Raw genomic sequence first — 20,847 nt, 5'->3', positions numbered from 1 at the left:
CTTGGTCTGTGCTTAGGCTGTTTTTGCAAGCAGAGTAAAGCCACGAAGAACATATGCATGGCATCCTCCATTGGGAAGTCGCTCAGCTTCGGATCTATAATCTCCATGACTCTTCCTCTCTCTAACTTCGTCATCTTCTTCACCCAACCGGCGAGGTTCATACCCTCTTCAAATTCGCATTCTCCCACTGGTCGTTTGCCTGTAATCAGCTCAAGCAGAACCACTCCAAAGCTATATATGTCGCTCTTCTCCTCCACTTTCAGAGTGTAAGCATACTCTGTCAATTCAATAATTATCACAAAGATGATTATCACATAAAATAGTAAAGGCATCACTTTATTTTCCATATATTTTTAATTCGGGTCATTTGATGGAAAGGCTCGCTCCTATAAAGTCATTATTAGAATGGGAAAATCAGACCACTAAGCTTCTCGAAAAGCGCGGGGAATCTCCGAAAACAGCGATACAATGTGTAGCCTAAAACTTTCAGGGAACCCAAACACAAATACTTGAGCACAAACCGTAAAAAAATGATAAAGAATGAAACGAAAATTTACCTGGAGCTATGTAACCAAAAGAGCCTGCTATTGAAGACATGCACTCCGAGGTACCTGAATGATGCAGTAACTTGGCCAGGCCAAAATCAGCGATATGTGCTTCAAAATTGGAATTCAAAAGTATATTGTTGGACTTCACATCGCGATGAAGTATAAGCGGCGAACAATCATGGTGAATATAGCGCAACCCCTTGGCAGCCTCCACTGCAATTTTGTATCTACTATCCCAATTCAGATGCCCTCCATCTTTTCCATGGAGAAGCTCCCCCAGGCTTCCGTTAGGCATGTATTCATACACCAGAAGATTAGTGTCATGATTGGAGCAAAAGGCCAGCAATGTCACAATATGCCTATGCCGGATTTTGCCGAGAGTATTGACCTCTGCAGAAAATCCATGATCATTTAAAGAAGCGATGCCAATACCCGTAAGTTTCTTCACTGCAATTTGTTGGCCATTGGGCATGATGCCTCGATACACCACTCCCGCTCCTCCTTCGCCGATGATGTTTTCTTCTTTTAGGCATTGTACAATGTCATCGCTCCCAAAGTCCAGGTTTTGGAAGGTCGTCATTTCCCATAACCTGGTGTCTCCTATTTTGTGGACGGCTCTTGCTCTACCTTTATATATGGCTGCCCCAACTACCAAAAGCAGCAAACAGAAGAGAAGAGGTGCCAGCACTACGAGAAGGCCACTCATACGGTGGGCTTGACCTCGCGAAGTGCACTTGTACAAGTTGGGATTCCCTGCAAAATATCTTTGATTCAAATTGCAAAACAGACTACCTTCTTGAATAATGCCTGAAAAGTTATTGTAAGAGAAATCAGGTTGGGTCAAGTTCTGCATGCTCTGTATATCGCTGGGAATACTTTCGTTGAAATGATTTCTAGATATATTCAGAAACTCGAGAGAGCTCATATTGGAGATTTCCACTGGGATGGGACCTGTGAACTCGTTCTTGCTAAGATTAAGGGATATCAAAAAAGTAAATTTGCCAATCTCCTTGGGAATCATACCAGAAAACTTGTTTTCGCTAAGATCAACATATATAGGAAAAGTAGCGCTGCTACTATCCACAGGAATCGTACCTACTAATTGATTTCTAGATACTTTCAAATACCAGAGAGTGCTCACATTGGATATTTCGACAGGAGGGGACCCGTAAACTCGTTCTGGTTAAGATTAATGGATTCCAGAGCAGTACAGTTGCTAATCTCCCTAGGAATAATACCAGAAAACCTGTTCTTGCTAAGATCAATGGATTTCAGGGCAGTACAGTTGCTTATCTCCCTAGGAATAATACCAGAAAACCTGTTCTTGCTAAGATCAATGGATTTCAGGGCAGTACAGTTGCTTATCTCCCTAGGAATAATACCAGAAAACCTGTTCTTGCTAAGATCAATTGATTTCAGAGCACTGCAGTTGCCAATCTCCCTAGGAATAATACCAGAAAACATGTTCTTGCTCAGATCAATTGATTCCAGAGCATAACAGTTGCCAATCTCCCTGGGAATTGAACCGTTTAAATGATTTTGCCCTATGCGGACCTCAATCAGAGAATTGCACGTGCCCAGAAATTTAGGAATCGCGCCGATGAGGAAATTACTTTCTGTAGCCAATATCTGCAACCTTCCGCCGTTGCAGAGATTCGGAGGGATGGAACCAGTGAATCTGTTGGAAGAAACATCCACTTCCTGTAGCTTTCCACTTACGCCGAGTTGCTGAGGCAGGAGACCCGTGAAATCGTTAGAGAAAAGTCGCAAAACCTCCAAACTTTGCAGGTTCCCAATCTTATATGGAATCCTGCCTTGTAGACCATTGTCTGAAAGATCCAGCTCTCTCAACTTGTTCAGTTCCCACAGTTCCACGGGTATTTCACCAGTGAGGGCATTTCCTTCCAAATACATTGTCTCTAGATTTTTGAGACCACCAATCTCAGCAGGAATTGAACCGTCAAGACCACAACCATGCATACCAAGATGGACAAGCTTGCTCAAATTTCTTATCTCGGGAGGAATCCCTCCATTGAATCTATTGGCGCCGTACCATTCGGAGAACTCTTCATAATACAAGTTTCCCAGATAAAGAATTTTCAAGTTCCTCAAATTGCCAAGCTCTCCAGGTATTCTTCCGCTCAAATAATTTTTCGACAATGAAAGATATTCTAGATTTTTCAGTTTCCCATACTCCCTGGGAATGCTACCGGAGAAGTTATTAGCTGTCAGATCAAGATGTTCGAGATTAACGAGAGAGCTCAAATCCAGTGGCAGTGCCTCTGACAAAGAGTTGTAAGAGATGTCTAGGACCTCTAGGTTCTTCAATTTTGATATGTCCGTGGGAAGGCTTCCATTGAGGTAGTTGTCAGAGACGCTGAGCAATCGGAGTTTCTGGAGAGAGCTCAAATCCAGTGGCAGTGCCCCTGACAAATCGTTTACGGAGACGTCGAGGACCTCTAGGTTCTTCAATTTTGATATGTCCGAGGGAAGGGTTCCATTGAGCTCATAATTAAAGGAGACGTTGAGCAACCGGAGTTTCTGGAGAGAGCTCAAGTCCAGTGGCAGTGCCCCTGACAAATAGTTGTAAGAGATGTCTAGGACCTCTAGGTTCTTCAATTTTGATACGTGGGAGGGAAGGCTTCCATTGAAGTAGTTCCCAGAGACGTTTAGCAAACGGAGGGATGACAACTCTGTGACCTGACTGGGAAATGAGCCTGAGAGATTCATGTCGGAGAGATCTAGAGTCACTACTCGACCCGTGAGGTGATCACAATGGACGCCAATCCATGAGCAATGGGTGGTGTGGTTGGACGGTGTCCAGGTATCTAACATATGATTAGGATCGTCCATGGTTGCTTTCATTGAAAGCAACACTCGCCTATCTCCAAATAATGATGAGTTGGAGATGGCTGATGATGGATATAGAAACAAGGCAATGAGGAAAGCAGAGATCTGCATGGCAAATTGTTGCAGAGTCATGGTGTCCCCGAAAGCAGAGTCGAGGATGGAAGCAGAGCAAGAAAACCAGGCAGGTCGACTTCTCCTTTGTATCATAGAATAATAATGTTTAATATGTGAAGCACTGGACCTTAATATAGAAACAAATGTGGGAAAAAGGACGCAATTTCGTAGAAGGCAAAAGAGAAAAGGACAAGGTTGGTCCACTTTAGCCTTCCGATGAGTAGTCTGCCATTTCTTACAAAATAGCTTCACCTACAACGTGGTTCATCTGCCCTGGTCGCTGAATTGCTTTCCGAGTCTAGTCCCCTCGGAAATTTGGAGTATGAAGTTTCATAGTATTGAAATGCAACGACTGAAAGTATCGGAGCATCTAATTTCAAAGTATTAAACCCAGAGTTTTGAGTACGTCGATTTTCTATGAACAATGGAAGATTTATTCTAACTGACGTACACCATAAAGCGTGATTTTTTTGGTTTCGCTGAAATTTCAAAAAAAAATAACGGAATGTACACAAAATTATTTGAACTTTCAGGGGTAATTTAAGTTTCCATAATACTGGGTGGGCTGTTTGAAATGTTAGAAATAAATAGTCAATTTTCTTTAGATTTAATGAAAGGTAATGGTCGTTATGATAATTAATGAAATTAATATGAAAACGAATTTAAAAATAACCAAACCTTGATACAAGATTTAAAAAGATTTTAATGTTAATTGTATTAAAAAGGCATATTTTATGTTTATACTAGTTAACTTTTTATTTAGATATGATAAAATAAAACTATATATCTATTTATATATTATTGATTTTGGTTAAAATTAAATGAAGAAAAATTATATTATAAAGTTAACATAAAATATCACCTATTTTGCAAACCAATATTTTTATACAAACTATTAAAAATTTACCTGAAGTGAATTTATGTTTTTACAATATATTAATTATGTTAATAGTTGTCATGGATTGTAAAAATATTCACTTTAACAACAACTACCTTATGTATTTTCCATGTTTATTCATCACTTCATCTCTAACCTAAGAGAAGCTAAGCAACACCATAGTTCGTCAAACAATACTAGTTTCATAAATATGTTTGCATAATTTTTTTGACTGTGGATATACTCCATCTCCATCAATAACATTTCTTACAAAATGGTAGTTAATAGCATATGCTTAGTCTTACTATGATAAGTTATATTGATATTCAAATGGATAGCACTTCGACTATCAAAAAATGTAGTCGCACCATATTTCATTCTTTCAAGTTCACCCAAAAGATCCTTTAACCAAGTTGCCTCCTTGTAGAGATTTGAGACAATGATATATTCTACCTCAATAGTGGATAAAACAATTGTTGCTTAAAACTTTGATATCCAATTAGTAGATCCTCGTGCATGAGTAAAGACATAACTTAAAGTAATCTCCTCATATACAAATCACCTACAAAATATGAATCAAAATAACCCCAACCAAAATGACTACAAATGTTAAAGGTAATGTAATAATCACTTGTGCCTCTGAGATACCAATGAACCCATTTCACTATGATTCAATGCTCTCTTCTTGGATTTTTTATGTATCTACTCACAACACCCACTGCATATGAAATATATCATGGAAAATTTTAAGGATGGAAGTTTATCTTAAAGTTTAGAAACCTTGGTTAATCTTACAGGTCCCCAATATGTAAATTGTAAAAAAAATTATGATGTTTTTGTAAAAATATTTAGGTTTCTAATTATCTATATTAGTATATATAAATTTTTGGCAATTTTTAAGGTAAGATAATTTTATACTATAAAATTTGGGGAATCAACTTAAAAAAAAATGGAAATTGGTGAATCTTTTTTTCGAAAAAGCATGGAAAATTAACCCACCCACGAATATTAGCCCATAAAATTTTCCCCGAAACATATGGTCTAGTACATACTATCACATACATCAACCTTCCTACTGCATTAGCATATGGTACACAAGACATAAATTCCTTTTGGTTGACACCTAATCATTGGGATTGGGCAAATATATGTAAATAATGTAAATACTAAATAATGGCGAATAGGAATATGAAGAGACACTGGGAGGTGAATCCCAAGAGTCTCTCCCTCCGTGTATATATCCATGAGCAATCTTAATGCAAAGACACAATTCATTTGAGGAGTTACCTCTTGGCCTAACATGGTATCAGAGCCAGCTCCCAAAATTAGTTGTTCCACTGTAACTCATGTCATTTTATGCCATTATTCTTTGTCATCTACCCCTCTCCTTTGACAGAAAATCAGTCTTGATTCATTGTCCTGCCATGCTCTGTACTTTGTTCTCCTATACGTTGAATCAGAGTCATATGGTATGTTCCCTTTGGTGCATGATGCATAAATAAGTGTTGCACCATTGGGCTGCAGGCTCAAGCAGTTCTAAAATTAAATGTGAGTTTTTTGTGCTACCTGGAGATGCTACCTGGAAGTGTTGTGGTGTGGTCACTGCTTGAAGGTGTTATTGTGACTGTGATAAGGTGTTGTATACACGTTGAATCATAACTGTGTTGTGCATAAGTGTTATTATATATCGTAACTATGTTGGCGTATTGGCGTGGTAGCCATTTTATGGTATTACTACATTACCATGATTATGACTGTGTATTACATAAAGTTCAGTGGTGGTATTATCCTATCACTTCATACATATATATATATATGACATACCACCTCACTGGTTATGTTATCCTCACACTCTTACGTTTTCATATAATGGTGCCCCATGCAGGTCACGATTGAATGGTATAATCCTTCACTCTGTTATTGCATATATTACCCCTCGACTCGATTGTTATCACGCATCGTGTCTCTCAGATCACACATATCTGTTGTGTCGTATAATGCCGTCTCCTCCTCTCGCTGCTTATCGAATCCACGACCTCTCCGATACATTGTGTAATACATAACACTCTCTCAGTTATTACATTATATATATTGCCATACACTGTGTAACGCTCTGTCAGTTATTACATTATATATGTTACCATACACTGTGTAATGCTATGTCAATTATATACCTCCACTTGTCCATATATACTGGTTATATAAACTCCTCTCGACTCTCGGTAATACGTTGACCGCTCATATAACTTCGCTCTCCATACTGCCTCCCCCCTAAATTGCCTTATGTCATATATATAAAACTGGTCTGCAATATATATACATCAATTTATATCACTCTCGTTACATCGTTCCTGGCTACATTGAATGGTATATGGTTATGGTATATTCTTGAACATTGAATGGTTGCCTCCCATTATGGAAACCGACTCTTACGACATCACACCCCACACAATTAATACCTCCCCCATACATTCACTCAACCATTTTAGTTAACACATCCCCATATAACCCTCCCCCATATTTGTCATATATATATATATATATATATATATATACACCACAACTGCATTTTTTTACATATATTACCACCAACAGTGCATTTTTTAGTATATTGGTAGTAGATTACATTTTTTACACAGTTCACAGATTTTAAAATGCATTCATTGATATAAATTGTTGGAGAAGTTCTCTGGAAAAGAGACCTATCCAAAATGGTCACAGAAGATAAAACAAAATCTCATTTTCAATGAGTTGTGGAAAGGGGGTTGTGTAGGAGAAGGAGATAATGAACCGACAAATCCCACCTCACATATGGAGATTGCCATTTGGGAAAACATGAATAGTAAGGCCTGTGCCTTGATTGCAGCATTTGTAAATGAATAGGTGAGTCGCCATATTTCACCATTTTCAAATGCTTTTGAAGCCTTACAAAAGTTGAAGGAACTTTATGACTCACACTCTGAACTTGAAGTTGTCCAATTGATGATTAAATTGTTCAGCCTTGAACTCAAAAATAATGATCCTCTTTCTTTAACATCAAAAGTAAGATCTATTATGCATGATTTCAAAACCACTGATGTTCAACTATACATTCCTCCCATAGCTTTTTTCAAGGAATTATATCCCACTTATTCAAATTATCTTCAATCATTACAAGCAAGTGGAAACCTCAAAGAGATTACCTTTGACTCCCTTGTGAAGAAAACTGTTTGAGAGAGAGAAAGCTTTTGGGAAGAAGACAACTCCTCAGTCTTCTGAAGAAGCTGTATGTCTTGCACATAGAGAGAAGAATCATTCTCAAGATTCTTCTAGAGGAAGAGGTGGTAGAAGAGGTAGAGGAAGAAGAAATTTCAGAGGTGGGGGGGCAGACACTCTCAAGGAGAAAAGTCTGATCTTCATTGCATACTTTACAATAGGGATGAACATGATGCATCTACATGTACGTTGCCTTGGGACAAAATTGAACAAGAAATAAATCAAGCCAAATGTAAAACCAATGATAAAGAGAAAGGAAAATAACTTGAATCCGCTCACTATGTTGTGGCACATTGTAATATTAGAGTAACTGAAGACTTGTTCAATACTTCACTTGCTTCTTGGAAAATTGATTGGTTTCTTGATTCAGGGGCAACATGCCTCATGACTTTTAGAAGAGATTTTTTTGAATAATTTACTAACAATGTTGATGGAGTAGTATACTTTTTAGATAAATAGAAACTGAAGCCATCAAGGCTTGGCACAATCAGGCTCAAACTGCCTGGTCTTCCAGACTTTCTTCTACATGATGTTTAATATCTCATGGAGTTGAGGAGAAACTTGTTTTCCTTGGTCCACATCCGCTAACAAGGACACTCCATTCATATGTTTGATGGCATGGTTGAAGTTAGAAAAGCATCAGATCACTCACTTGTCATGAAAGAGATAGAAGAATAAAGACTTTTGAAACTACAAGGTACCTCTTTCGTGCACAAAACTTCTCATACAGTTCTCATTATGGTGAAGGTACATTTCCATCAAGTCTTTTATGGCATGCTATAATTGGACACTTGAATTATGTCAGTCTTCGTATGTTGAAGAAAAGTGGTGTTACTGGTTTGCCTACAATTCCTAAGAAACTTATGCAATGTGATGCTTGTATCTTAGGAATGCACAACAAACAGTCTTTTCACGATTCACATTCAAGAGCACATAGGAAACTTGAACTTATTCATTCAGACTTACATGGCCCAATGCCTGTTCCTTCTGAAAATGGAAATAAATATATGATGACATTTATTGATGACTACACCAGAATGTGTTGGGTTTATTTATTGAAGAACAAATGTGATGTTTTTCAAACATTCAAGAACTTTCATGAATGGATTGAAAATGATGTACAATCTGATATTAGCTATATTTTCACTGATAATGGAAAATAATATGCTTCAAATGAATTTGAAAACTATCTTCGCTAGAATGGGATCAAACATCAAACAACTATGCCTTATAATCCCCAACATAATGGAGTAGTTGAAAGAATGAACATAAAAATCTTAAATATGGTACGTTCCATGATGTTTTTCAAGAATGTAAAAGTGATGTTTTGGGTTGATGCAGTTCTATGTGTTGTGTATGTAAAGAATAGATGTCCATCACATGCTATTCGAAACAAGACTCCTTATGAAATGTTGTATGGCCACATTCCTTGGTAAAGCATCTCAGGGTATTTGGTTCCACCTGCTATACCTTGATGCCAAAGGAACAAAGAAACAAACTTGGTGCAAGGATTCATAAGTGCATCTTCTTAGGGTATTCAAATACCTCCGAAGCATACCGTATCTATGATGAAGCTAATAAGAAGTTTGTTGTATCTAGAGATGTAATCTTTCTTGAATATTCCAAAGTTGAAAATGTTGTTGAATGGCAACTTGATCACTTGGATAGATTCAGACTTGCAAAATTGTTTCAAGAATTTGATAATTAGATTCCACATCTTGAAGGGGGGATTCCTATTCTTCATCAATCTATGGCATCTTCTTCTGAAGCACTCTCTCCCCCACATGAAGCTCAAGCCAATGATGATACTTTGAGTGATGTGATTGACAGAATTGGGAGTCTAAATCTAGATTCAGTCCCAACTTAGTCAACTGAGCAGCCTAGGCCATCTCAGAAAGGTCCTCCCAAATGGCTGACAAAGACACTTGGAATTGTTTATCCTGAAGAGGTTGGAAAGACAGGAACACGAACTACAACCAGGAAAAATGGAGGTGATGTAGATGATTCTTATACACCTATTGATATAGATGTTTCTTATGATTTTGAACTGAATTTTTCTATAGATTTTGAACCAACTTTTTTTCAAAGATGTCACTTCTCATGATGAATGGAAAGAAGCGATGAAAAAGGACTATGATGCCTTAATAAATAATGGCACTTGGACACGGGTTGATCCTCCATTGGGAACCAAACCAATTGGCTGCAAGTGGGTCTACAAGAATAAGTATAAGGTTGATGGCTCACTTGACAAGCACAAATTCAGGCTTGTGGCAAAATGTTTTGCACAGAAGGAAGGGTCAATTATGAGGAGAACATTTCCCCCACATAAAAATGGGCTACCATCCAGACACTCTTTTCCTTGGAAGCTCAGAACGATTGGAAAGTCCATCAAATGGATGTAAAAATTGCTTTCTTGAATGGAGATTTGAAAGATAATGTTTTTATGTCCCAGCCAGAAGGATTTTTTGTGAAGGGCCATGAACACAAAGTATGCAAGCTTGTGAAATCCTTGTATGGCCTCAAGCAAGCACCGTGATCCTGGTATGAAAAGTTAACTGAGCATCTTCTGAAACTCAACTTCAAACATTATGATCTTGATGATGCAACTTTGTTTGTCAAGAAAGTTGGAAAAATAGTTGTATATATTATGGTGTATGTAGATGATCTTTTGATGATAGGGAACAATGAGAGCTACATTGCATCCATAAAGAAGGAATTGAGGAAAGTTTTTGAAATGACTGACTTGGGATATGTTCACTACTATCTTGGTATTGAAGTAACTCAACATCTGAAGCTTATATTCCTCTCTCAGAAGAACTAAATTTGAGATCTATTGAACAAGTTTGGCATGGATGAGTGCAATCCTTTTACTACTCCAATGGAATAGAACTTGAAGTTCACATCCATTGAAGGAAAAGAATTTGAGGATGAAACAAAGTATAGATAGCTTGTAGGAAGTCACAACTACCTCACTACTACTAGACCAGACAATGAATTTATTGTTGGAATCCTCTCTAAGTTTATGCAAAATACTTGTGAGGGACATTGGTCTGTTGTAAAAAGAGTTCTAAAGTAATTGAAGGGAACTCAAGACTTTGGACTCAAGTATACACAAGTGGGCAACTTAATCTGGATTGGATATTCTGATTTAGACTTCGATGGAAACAAATAAACTGGAGTATCTACTTCAAGTTATTCTATGAGTCATGGATCAGGAGTTGTCTCCTGGAGATCACACAAACAATCAGTTCCAGCAAATTGCATAATAGAGGCATAATATGTGGCAGTTGTTGAAAAAAAAAGGAAATAGTGTGGCTCAAGAAAATTCTGGAAGATTTACAGGTGAAACAAGTGCATTCAACGCCATTCATGATTGACAACACCTCTACAACTTGTTCAAGAACCCAAAGTTCCATGATCAAACGAAGGACATCAATACAATAATACTGCAAGTGACATCATTACCCATGTACATGACTCCATCATCAACTGATCTATATGTTTTAAACCAATCTTTATGAATACACATGTGGTTAGATGCCCCGGAATCTAACAACCAATGTTGATCATGTTTTGAAACATTAACAGACAATACCTCATCACGCATACCTGAACCAGATACTGAACCTGTATCTATGGTGTTGGCTTCCTTCTTTCTGTCGAAGAGCCTTCTTTAGCAACCTGCTTTCGCTTCCAGCAATCCTTTTTCAGATGTCCAGCCTTGCCACAATGCCAGCACTTCACCTTTGGCTTCTTCCTTTGGACTTTGAACGAGAGTCGCTATGCTTTCCCCCGGAGTGTCTTTCTCTTGAGCGACCTCTGGCCATCATTCCTCTGATGTAGAGGTGTCTACATTCGACCTCTTCCTCGTCTCCTCAGCCAACAAGGCTCCAACAACATCGTCAAACTCAAGGATGTCTGATGTACTAAAGCTTATGGAAGTAACAAAGTGATCCCAGGATTCGGGCAATGAACACAATAGAGTTATTGCCTTATCCTCTGAATCAAATTTCACATCTAGACTGTCTAATTGCACCAGTAAGGTATTAAAAACATTCAGGTGATCAGAAATTGAGGTACCTTCTTCATCCGCAAACCATAAAGCTGTCGTTTCAGAAGAATACGATTTGTCAAAGATTTCGTCATATAGAGCTTCTCAAGCTTCGACCACAGGCCTGCGGCGGTTTTCTCTGACACAATGTTGAACAGAACATCGTCCGCCAGACATAACCGAATTGCGCTCAGAGCTCTATCGTCCATCTCATCCCATTCATCCTCCGTCATGGAAGGAGGCCTTTTGTTTTTCCCCAACAGTGCTTTCGCCACACCTTGTTGAACCAACAGATCGTGCATCTTTACCTCCAGATCTCGAAATTATTTTTCCCATTAAATTTCTCTATTTCAAAACGGGCACTCTGAGTTTTGGCCATCTCGTCTAAAAAACAAAGAATCTCCAATTTCAATTTAAAAAAACAAAATTGAATGTCAATAAATGCCTATGCCTCAGATTATCTTCGCCGTTAAAACAAAAAACCAACAACCCCCAGTGCTTTTGCTATTTAAACCACAGATGTCAAATTAAAAAAACACTTGGCGCTTGCTGATCAGCACCTGGACCGCGCCTTTGAAAAATCGCTTTAAGGAACGACAAATTGGCGCGAGAATTGCACTCATAGGCGCGCCAATTGGCTCATTAGCGCATTGGCGCACTTAATTAAATATTATTCGTGCTAATTTAATTGGCTGGCGCACTTTATTAGTTTGTTGGCGCGACTGTTATTACTAAGCCCGCGCCAATCACCACATATAGAAACAACACAGCGCATATAGTGGATCTATCCATGCAGTTTTAAGGTAATTCCATTGCCATGCAATGTACAAATATATACCCACGCAGTTTGATTACACATACCCACGAAATTCCTTGTGTTAACACAGGTGTCTAACATATATCCATGCAGGTTCAAGATTTACCTCCACGCAGGGTTCACACGCCTCCAGCAATGGTCAACGCAGCAAACAAAAGAATCCACGCCGTTTTCAAAATAAATCCTTGGTGTTTTTAATACATATATCCACGCCACACAACCGCCATTTTGAAATATATGAACGCAGGTGTATATCTATCCACGCTCCACGCAAATGGCTTCTCATATGAATGACATTCGAGCATTTAAAAAATGCGCAGAGGCATGTTTAAATATTTGTTTATAAAGTTCTGTACCTGGGCGTTCTTTAAGACACAGCTCCAGCACTCCAGCACGTAAGACATAGCTCCCTTGGCGCTCTAGCACCATACGGTCTCCACGCAGGTATAGAACTTTTACTCAGCGCTAATCCACGATCAGGCCATCCACCATCCACGCAGGTATAAAACTTGTACTCAGCACTAATCCACGATCTACACACAGCAGCAAACATCCACGCACCAGCGCTAATCCACGACCAGCGCTCAGCTGTGCTCCAACATCGCTCTGATACCAATTGTTGGAGATCAGATGCACAGCAGACTATAAAACAAATACACAGCATAAATTCAAGCACATAAAGACACAGAGAATTAACGTGGTTCACCCAACCAATCTGGGCTACGTCCACACAACTAAGGCATCGGCCAATTCTTATTAATCAATAAACAGGAGATTACATCAATTCTCTCACACTACACCCAGCTATCCATATGACTGCCTATGTTATAGCAAGGAGAATCTAACTACTTCTCACATCAAATTTAGGATGCATTAAATCTCTCCCAACAACCTGGAGATAATCCACAGCAGATTTTCCATTGTTGTCACAACACTGGGATTTTGCCTATTTTGACTAAAACAGAAAAATATCAACAAGTAGATTACTAAAAAGACGTCGATTCAATGAATGTGAATTAGGGATCCTTCAAAGCATGTATGGAAAAAAAATAATAACTCATTAGAAAATATTTTGCATGCATATAGGGAGGCCTTATAATATAAAAAAGAATTTTGTCGAAGAGGGAAGAGAACCATAAGATATAATTAATAACATAGAGTCCTTTACCAAATATAGAACTATATAAATTGTTCATATTAGAGTTAAATAAAGTGAATACACAATTCCAATAGTCGATTGGATGGAGTCATAATTCTAAGTACCTAGCTCTAATAAAGTGAATACACAATTCCAATAGTTGATTGAATGGAGTCATAATTCTAAGTACCTAACAATGTGGCTCCAAAATTAATACTCGGAGAATGTTCATCAACAACATAAATCTAAACAAGGACACTCTCAAGAATTGGTGCCCTTTTCCTTGAATCAATGAATTGGTAGACTACCACATCCGTGTCTCCACTTTATCATACCAAAAAAATCTTTAATATGAAAAGTGTTTGGCTTTAATATAAACAACTACATTACATTTTTAGAATATGTTAGTTAGTTGGCGTAATATTTAATCTTGCTAGATATGTGTGGGGTTTAGTCTTACTAGGATTTTTGTTCAAACCTTCTATAAACAAAAATTTGAAGGTGAAATTCATCTTTAGAAAATTGAATTCTCTTAATGACAATATCCACAATTCTAGTGAGAGGTTTTGATTGACTCATTAAGCCGAAAAGCTCATTCTACAACCAAGTGTGAGGGGATGTATAAGAATTTCTCTCCATCTACCCCCTTTAAAATAAAAATTATGTTATAAATAAAAAATAATATCTGCTACAATAAAAAAAATGAATATGTTGTAAAGTAATTAGAAGTAAAAAAAATGTGCAAGTAAGATGTTTAAATCTTATACTTTTCAAATCTATTTCAACAAAAGATTTAAATAAACTATTTGAAGATCTATATTAACTAATTTATGTCGATATCAACTTCACATATATCTATATATGGAAAAAAAAATATTATAATAAAATATTTTAATGTGGTATATCAAAAAATATTCAATGTGGATTATCAATAAAAATTTTAATAGGAATTAGTATTGACATATACTTAAAAATATATAAATAATAAAAAATCTTTTTAATTTTCCTGATAAAATGTTTAAATGTATGTTATGTAAAAATTTTAATGTCAATTACATATATATTATATATCGTTTAAAAAAATTATGTATATGTAATGGAAAAGGCAAGTTCTTATGGTTAAAATGTTTATTTGGTCTTATATATACTCTATTTAGCATTGAAAAATAAAATTTAAACAATGAAAATTAGTACATTTTATTTTGCACTCTAAAAAAATTTGATCTCTCAGCTCATGTCAAATTCATACTTAAAATGAATCTATATTAGTTCTACATAAAAATTATTAAAACACATATATAAAATAAAAAACATACTATACCCCTCTCTAGTTTTGAACCTATGGCCTTTTAGGAGGAAACACATGTTCTTAACCATTAGGCCCACTCAAGTTGTATATTTTGTTTTCTTTTATATTATAGCCAATATTACATTTATATTTAAAAAATATTTTAGTTTTTTTATTTTAAGAGAAACAACATACTTACACATCGCTAAAATAAACCTCTCCACTAGTTCAATAAACAAATATAAAAAAAAATAAATATAGTTTTCGCAAAAATCAAAAGAGAAAAAGAAAACGACAACATTGGTCCACTTTAGTCTTACCGTAAGTCTTCTGTCATTTCAAATCCTCAACAATGACATCATCATAGCTTCACGTACAGCATGGTCGGTGTGAAATGACGCAAATAGCTTCGCGTACAACGAGATCAGTGTGCATTGTTAACCATTCATTCACTGATTTTCTTTGCCATTCTTCTTGTTAGCTCTCCTACATGTTGTTGATATTCGAGGAACGGAAGTAAGCTCGGTCTTTGGTTTTGCTCAGAAGAGGCCTACACCAGTTATTCTCAACTTCCCCTTCACCGCACTCATCCTCCTTTCACCTTCATTTCCCGGGGCTTGCTGTTAAAACCATATAAAACTCCATTTTTCTTAAGCCCCGGGCGCTTAAACCCATACCCTCATAAACCCTCACCCACACGACCACGCGCCTTCGCAAACCCTCCGCCACAATCTCAACCGTCAATCGCCGCACCCTGATCCAACGGTCCCCCGTCATATCCGATGAAAAACCTGCTCGATTGATTCTCCACCGTTCGATCATCTTCACCGCGATCGAACGACGTTTGCTCTTCCCGCGCCCGCGAAATGACAACCTGTTAACAAGTAATCAAGAGCAGTTTCCGCTGCCACGCATCACCCTCTGTGTGGTATCGCACGCCGTTGTACATTTATCGCCCAACCCCAATGGTGGTGCGAGCAATACCACTTACTGCCCGTCCTTCGTCCCTACCCATTAACGCCCGCGTGTTTTTTTACCGCCCGATGATCGTCGGATCTGCCCACTAAGATCCAACGGCTCACATTCATGCCACCTCGCCTTTTTCCCGATAGCCCCGCCAACTCATCCCCACCGTCTATCCTCTTAATCCGACGGCTAGTCTCACTCCGCCATCCGACTATTCCACCCACTGTGCAGTCCACATACCTTAACCATTCCATGCTCTCGAAAGGATGAAGGTGGCCAGCGCCCAGTACTCAGTGCATTTTCTCCTCAACAACCACATTTCAATAGGTAGAATGGCTGAGAAAGGAAAGGACTAACCTTAAGAAGATCAATGCATTTAACAGTTATGGGGATTTTAGCCCATACGACACTCCAGCCACCTGAGAGTACAGAAGAGCACCCGAGGAGATCAAATTCATCCACTACAGCAAGCAAACACACTCAGAAGCTCCATTAGGCAGTTAAAGCGGTTTGTGGTCAATTATGACCCCTCCATACTTAGAATGGCCGAGTGCCTTTGTATTCAAATTCTATATATACCCAGAAGCGAGATGTAATCAGGGTTGATGGTTGTTGTTTTGATGTAAGGTTCAACTCTGGAGACTGTAACTGCTTTGCTACTTGCAGCGTCTCGTCTTCATTTTCAGCTAATACAAGCTTCTTTTGTTGTTAATTGCTTACTTTCCATTCCTATTCTGTTCTAGGTTGTGCCTGTTATGCAGTTTTCCTGAACTCTTGATGCTTAGCATCAGAGGAGCTATCATCGTACCTCTGTGTTAGAATATTGTATCTATCAGTGAATGTGCTATTCAAGTTTCTTTTCACTTAATGCCAGAGAGCTGTCATCCTGTCTGTGCATTAGGGAGTTAGATTTGCAGACCTCTTTATTAGTTGCAGCCAGCCATCACAAGGTCTCGTGCATCTGCTGGTGTGGTCAGTATTCTCCATATTCACCCAATCCTTACACTATGAGTAATTGGTGGTCTAAAGCCTTGTAGTCCGGGGTGTTCACGCATGTCTGGAGTCAAGCAAAGCAGAAGTGGTTATCTGGCTTGAACAAGCATCATTCCTTCCATTCATCCATTTCCAACATTAAGTTGTGTTTGTAATGTTCTCGAGCATCTCTAAGATACAACCTAGGAGAGTTTCTTTGCGGTGATAACATTAATTGGCGCCATTGCCGAGGAGAGGAGATTGAAGCTCAGCTTCCCTGGGGAACGACACAGTTCTAGCTTTGATGATAGACAAAGCCTGGACACATTTCTGGTTGTAATCATCATCTGGCGACTCCACATTACAGTTCTGGCTCAGATTGTGAGGCATACTCGGAGAAATCCTCAAAATCACTAGTTGACCAAGTGCCTGACCCTGAGAAGATCGTTAAGCAGAGGAAAACATTACAAAGAGGAGCATCAGGATCAGGTAAGCATAAGAAATCTTATGTATCTCTGCAGGACAAGATTATAGTTGAGAATCTACAGTCTGAAGATATAGAGCCTAGTGTTGTTAGTGAAGAAATAACCTCAGAGATTCATAAAGCTCCTTGTTCATTAGTTCCCCTTTGGATCTCAGTCCAAAGAAAACTTCCCATACAGTCCATCATATTCCCTTTCTTTCATCTATTTCATTGCTTTCTACCATTCATCTGCTAGTATCCTTCCAATTACCCTATCATAGTAGGCCACAAGCTCCCACAAATATGGAAAGAATCATAACTGCCAGATATGGACACTTGTCTTGCCTATTCCTTTGAATGCCAATGCCTGCAGGAGAATACAAGAAATACATGCCTAATTCACTGGTACAAAGGGTAACAACTGAAGAAACACCTTGAATCTTTTTATAGTTAAGATCTGATAACCTGGATATCAGTGAGGATGATTGTGGATGAAGAGTATTTGACCAGAGCCTTGATGGAAGGCTAGAAAGGTTCAGAGAGTTAGCCCTAGGTCTATAGCAGACATTGAAGCATTAGATGATTTATTTTTGAAACAATGGGGGGTTAAAAAAAATTTGCTGTTATGAAACCAGCTCAAGAAAAGATAGAAAAGATAGATCAACGCCTTAGAATTCAGCCTCTTCGAGGGGGCAACCTCCTTTACATTACATAAATGAACAATTCTTGGATGATACAAATGACAAAACCTCCTTTCTATATATAGGAGTCTAAGGAGTCACAATATAATCCAGCCGACCTAACAATAATAATATAAAGCCACAAAAATAACAATAGAGGGATTCTATGGGCACATAAATAAAAATATGGGGGTAATAGGGGCACAACAATATAAATAAGGGGTATAACTACAATAGTAATGGGGTAATCACTAGTATTATAGGGACCCAACATGCCCCTCTCCTTCAAAAAAGTGTTGTCCTCAACGCTTGAGTAGTTCTGGATACTTCTGCATAAAATTCTCATCCTCCCATGTGGAATCTTCAGCGGATAAGTTCTTCCACTTGATAAGATACTCTGAAATTGATCGATTTCGTAGCTGTCGAGTTCTTGTTTCTGTGACTGCTTCCGGTTCCAATATAATTTTTTCCTTCCTCGTCAAGTTCTGGCAATATTGTTTGAACTGGGAGCTTGTCGCCTATAACCTTCTTTAAACATGAAACATGGAAAACTGGGTGCAATCGAGAAGCAGCAGGAAGCTCCAATTTGTATGCCATAGTACCAATCTTTTGCAACACCTTGTACGGACCATAATACTTTGGTGATAATTTATTATCCTTCTTAGCTTGCTTTAGGGACATTTGCTTATATGGTTGTAGCCGTAGGAATACCCAATCACCTACATCAAAACTTCTTTCACTGCGATGTTGATCTGCCTGTTGTTTCATTCTATTTTGTGCCAACACGAGGTTATCCTTTAAGAGTTGGAGGACTTGTTGTTGATGTTCGATGTGATGTTCCACTGCCTGAACCTTAGAATTTTCTCTTAAATATGATGTGATGGATGGTGGTTGATACCCATAAAGTGCCATAAATGGGGTCATTTTTGTTGCTGTATGGAAGGAAGTGTTATACCACCATTCAGCCAGAGGCAACCATTTGACCCATTGTGTCTGTTTATCAGATACAAAGCAACGAAGATATCCTTCCAAACATTTGTTTACTATCTCAGTTTGCCCATCAGATTGAGGATGATAAGATGAGCTATGAGCTAACTGAGTACCAAGACAAGAAAATAATTCTGTCCAAAAATTTCCAGTGAAAATGGGATCTCTGTCACTTACAATAATCTTTGGTTTCCATGTAGCTTTTGAACTGTTTCCATAAATGCAGTAGAAACTGTACTGGCTTTAAATGGATGTGATAATGCACAAAAGTGTGCATACTTGGTAAGTCTGTCAACTACCACCATGATGACACTCTTTCCCTCAGACTTGGGTAAACCTGTGATAAAATCCATTGAAACCTCCTCCCAACGTTGGCTTGGAATGGATAAAGGTTGTAATAGACCCGTGTCTTAATTGTTTCAACTTTATTTTGTTGGCAAACCAAACATTCCGCCACAAACTTTTGAATATCTGATTTAAGGCCATCCCAAAAAAATTCCTTCTTAACCCTGTGGTAAGTTTTTAAAAATCCTGAGTGCCCTCCTAAGGGAGAAGTGTGCAATTCCATAAGAATCTTTTGTTTTAGCTGGGAATTCTTACAGAGGTATAAGCGATCTTTGTACCATAACGAATCATTTTGCCAGCTAAATGTATCAGAAGTACTGGAATCTTGTTGTAGCTTTCGAATAAGTGCCCACACTTCTTCGTCATTCTTCCATTCCTCCCTTGCTTCGTTTATCCAATCTGGTTGGATAATAGAAATGGCACACAACAATGCTTCCACATCCTCATCCTTTCTTGAGAGTGCATCTGCCACCACATTTTGCTTCCCTTTTTTGTAGATGATTTCAAAGTCATAACCCAACATCTTTGTGACCCACTTTTGTTGCTCTTCAGAGGATAATCTTTGTTCTAAAAAGTATTTAAGGCTATCATGATCCGTTTTTACCTTGAAGTGTCTTCCCATTAGGTAGGGTCGCCATTTCTTAAGTGCATGGAGTATTGCCAACATTTCCTTCTCATAAATAGCTTTGCTTAAAAACTTTCCCTTGATTGGACGACTTTCAAAAGCAATGGGTCTTTCATCTTGCATTAGAACAGCACCAATTCCATTTCCTGAAGCATCACATTCCACAATAAAGGTTTTTGTGAAGTCCGGTGTAGCTAAGACCGGTGCTTGGCACATTGCCTCTTTAAGATGTTCAAAGGCCTTTGTTGCTTCCGGAGTCCATGAAAATGAATCTTTCTTCAATAATGTTGTTAGAGGTGCTGCTATTCTCCCATAATTCTTAACAAACTTGCGATAATACCCTGTCAACCCAAGAAATCCTCGCAGATGCTTTATGGATGTGGGGATTTTCCATTCCTTAATGGCTTTAATTTTGCTAGGGTCTACCTTAACTCCTTCATGAGATACAATATGACCCAAATATTCCACCTCCTGGACTCCAAAGAAACATTTGGATCTTTTTGCATATAATTGTTTCTCCTCCAATAGTTGTAGCACCCTGTCAACATGTTCAACATGATCCTTCCAAGACTTGCTGTAGATTAGTATATCATCAAAAAATACTAACACAAATTTTCTAAGGAATGGTTTGAAAATTGAATTCATCAAACCTTGAAATGTTGAAGGTGCATTGGTAAGGCCAAAAGGCATGACCAAAAATTCATAATGACCCTCATGAGTTCTAAATGCCGTTTTCGGAATGTCTTCAATCTTCATTCTGATTTGATGATATCCCGAACGAAGATCCAACTTGGTGAAGTAAATTGATCCATGCAATTCATCCAGTAATTCATCAATGACAGGAATGGGGAACTTATCTTTAATAGTGAGC

General features: G+C 38.1%; 1 protein-coding gene across 1 annotated transcript; it reads right to left on the bottom strand.

Annotated features, from left to right (window-relative positions):
• Positions 1 to 455: 455 nt before the first annotated feature.
• LOC149171970 (uncharacterized) lies at positions 456 to 3,578 on the bottom strand. The gene is made up of 2 exons (XM_089426152.1): positions 1,760 to 3,578; positions 456 to 1,664 (listed from the first exon to the last, which is right to left on the bottom strand). Exons 1-2 carry the CDS (start codon positions 3,528 to 3,530, stop codon positions 487 to 489), a joined length of 2,949 nt encoding a protein of 982 aa, XP_089282278.1. The 5' UTR covers positions 3,531 to 3,578; the 3' UTR covers positions 456 to 486.
• Between the last annotated feature and the right edge of the window lie 17,269 nt (positions 3,579 to 20,847).

The sequence above is a fragment of the Pinus tabuliformis genome, chromosome 4_2 (genome assembly GCF_031772625.1).
Source record: "Pinus tabuliformis cultivar Carrire ecotype Pingquan chromosome 4_2, CPIR1, whole genome shotgun sequence".
NCBI lineage: Eukaryota > Viridiplantae > Streptophyta > Pinopsida > Pinales > Pinaceae > Pinus > Pinus tabuliformis.
This window is presented reverse-complemented; position numbering and strand designations above follow the sequence as displayed.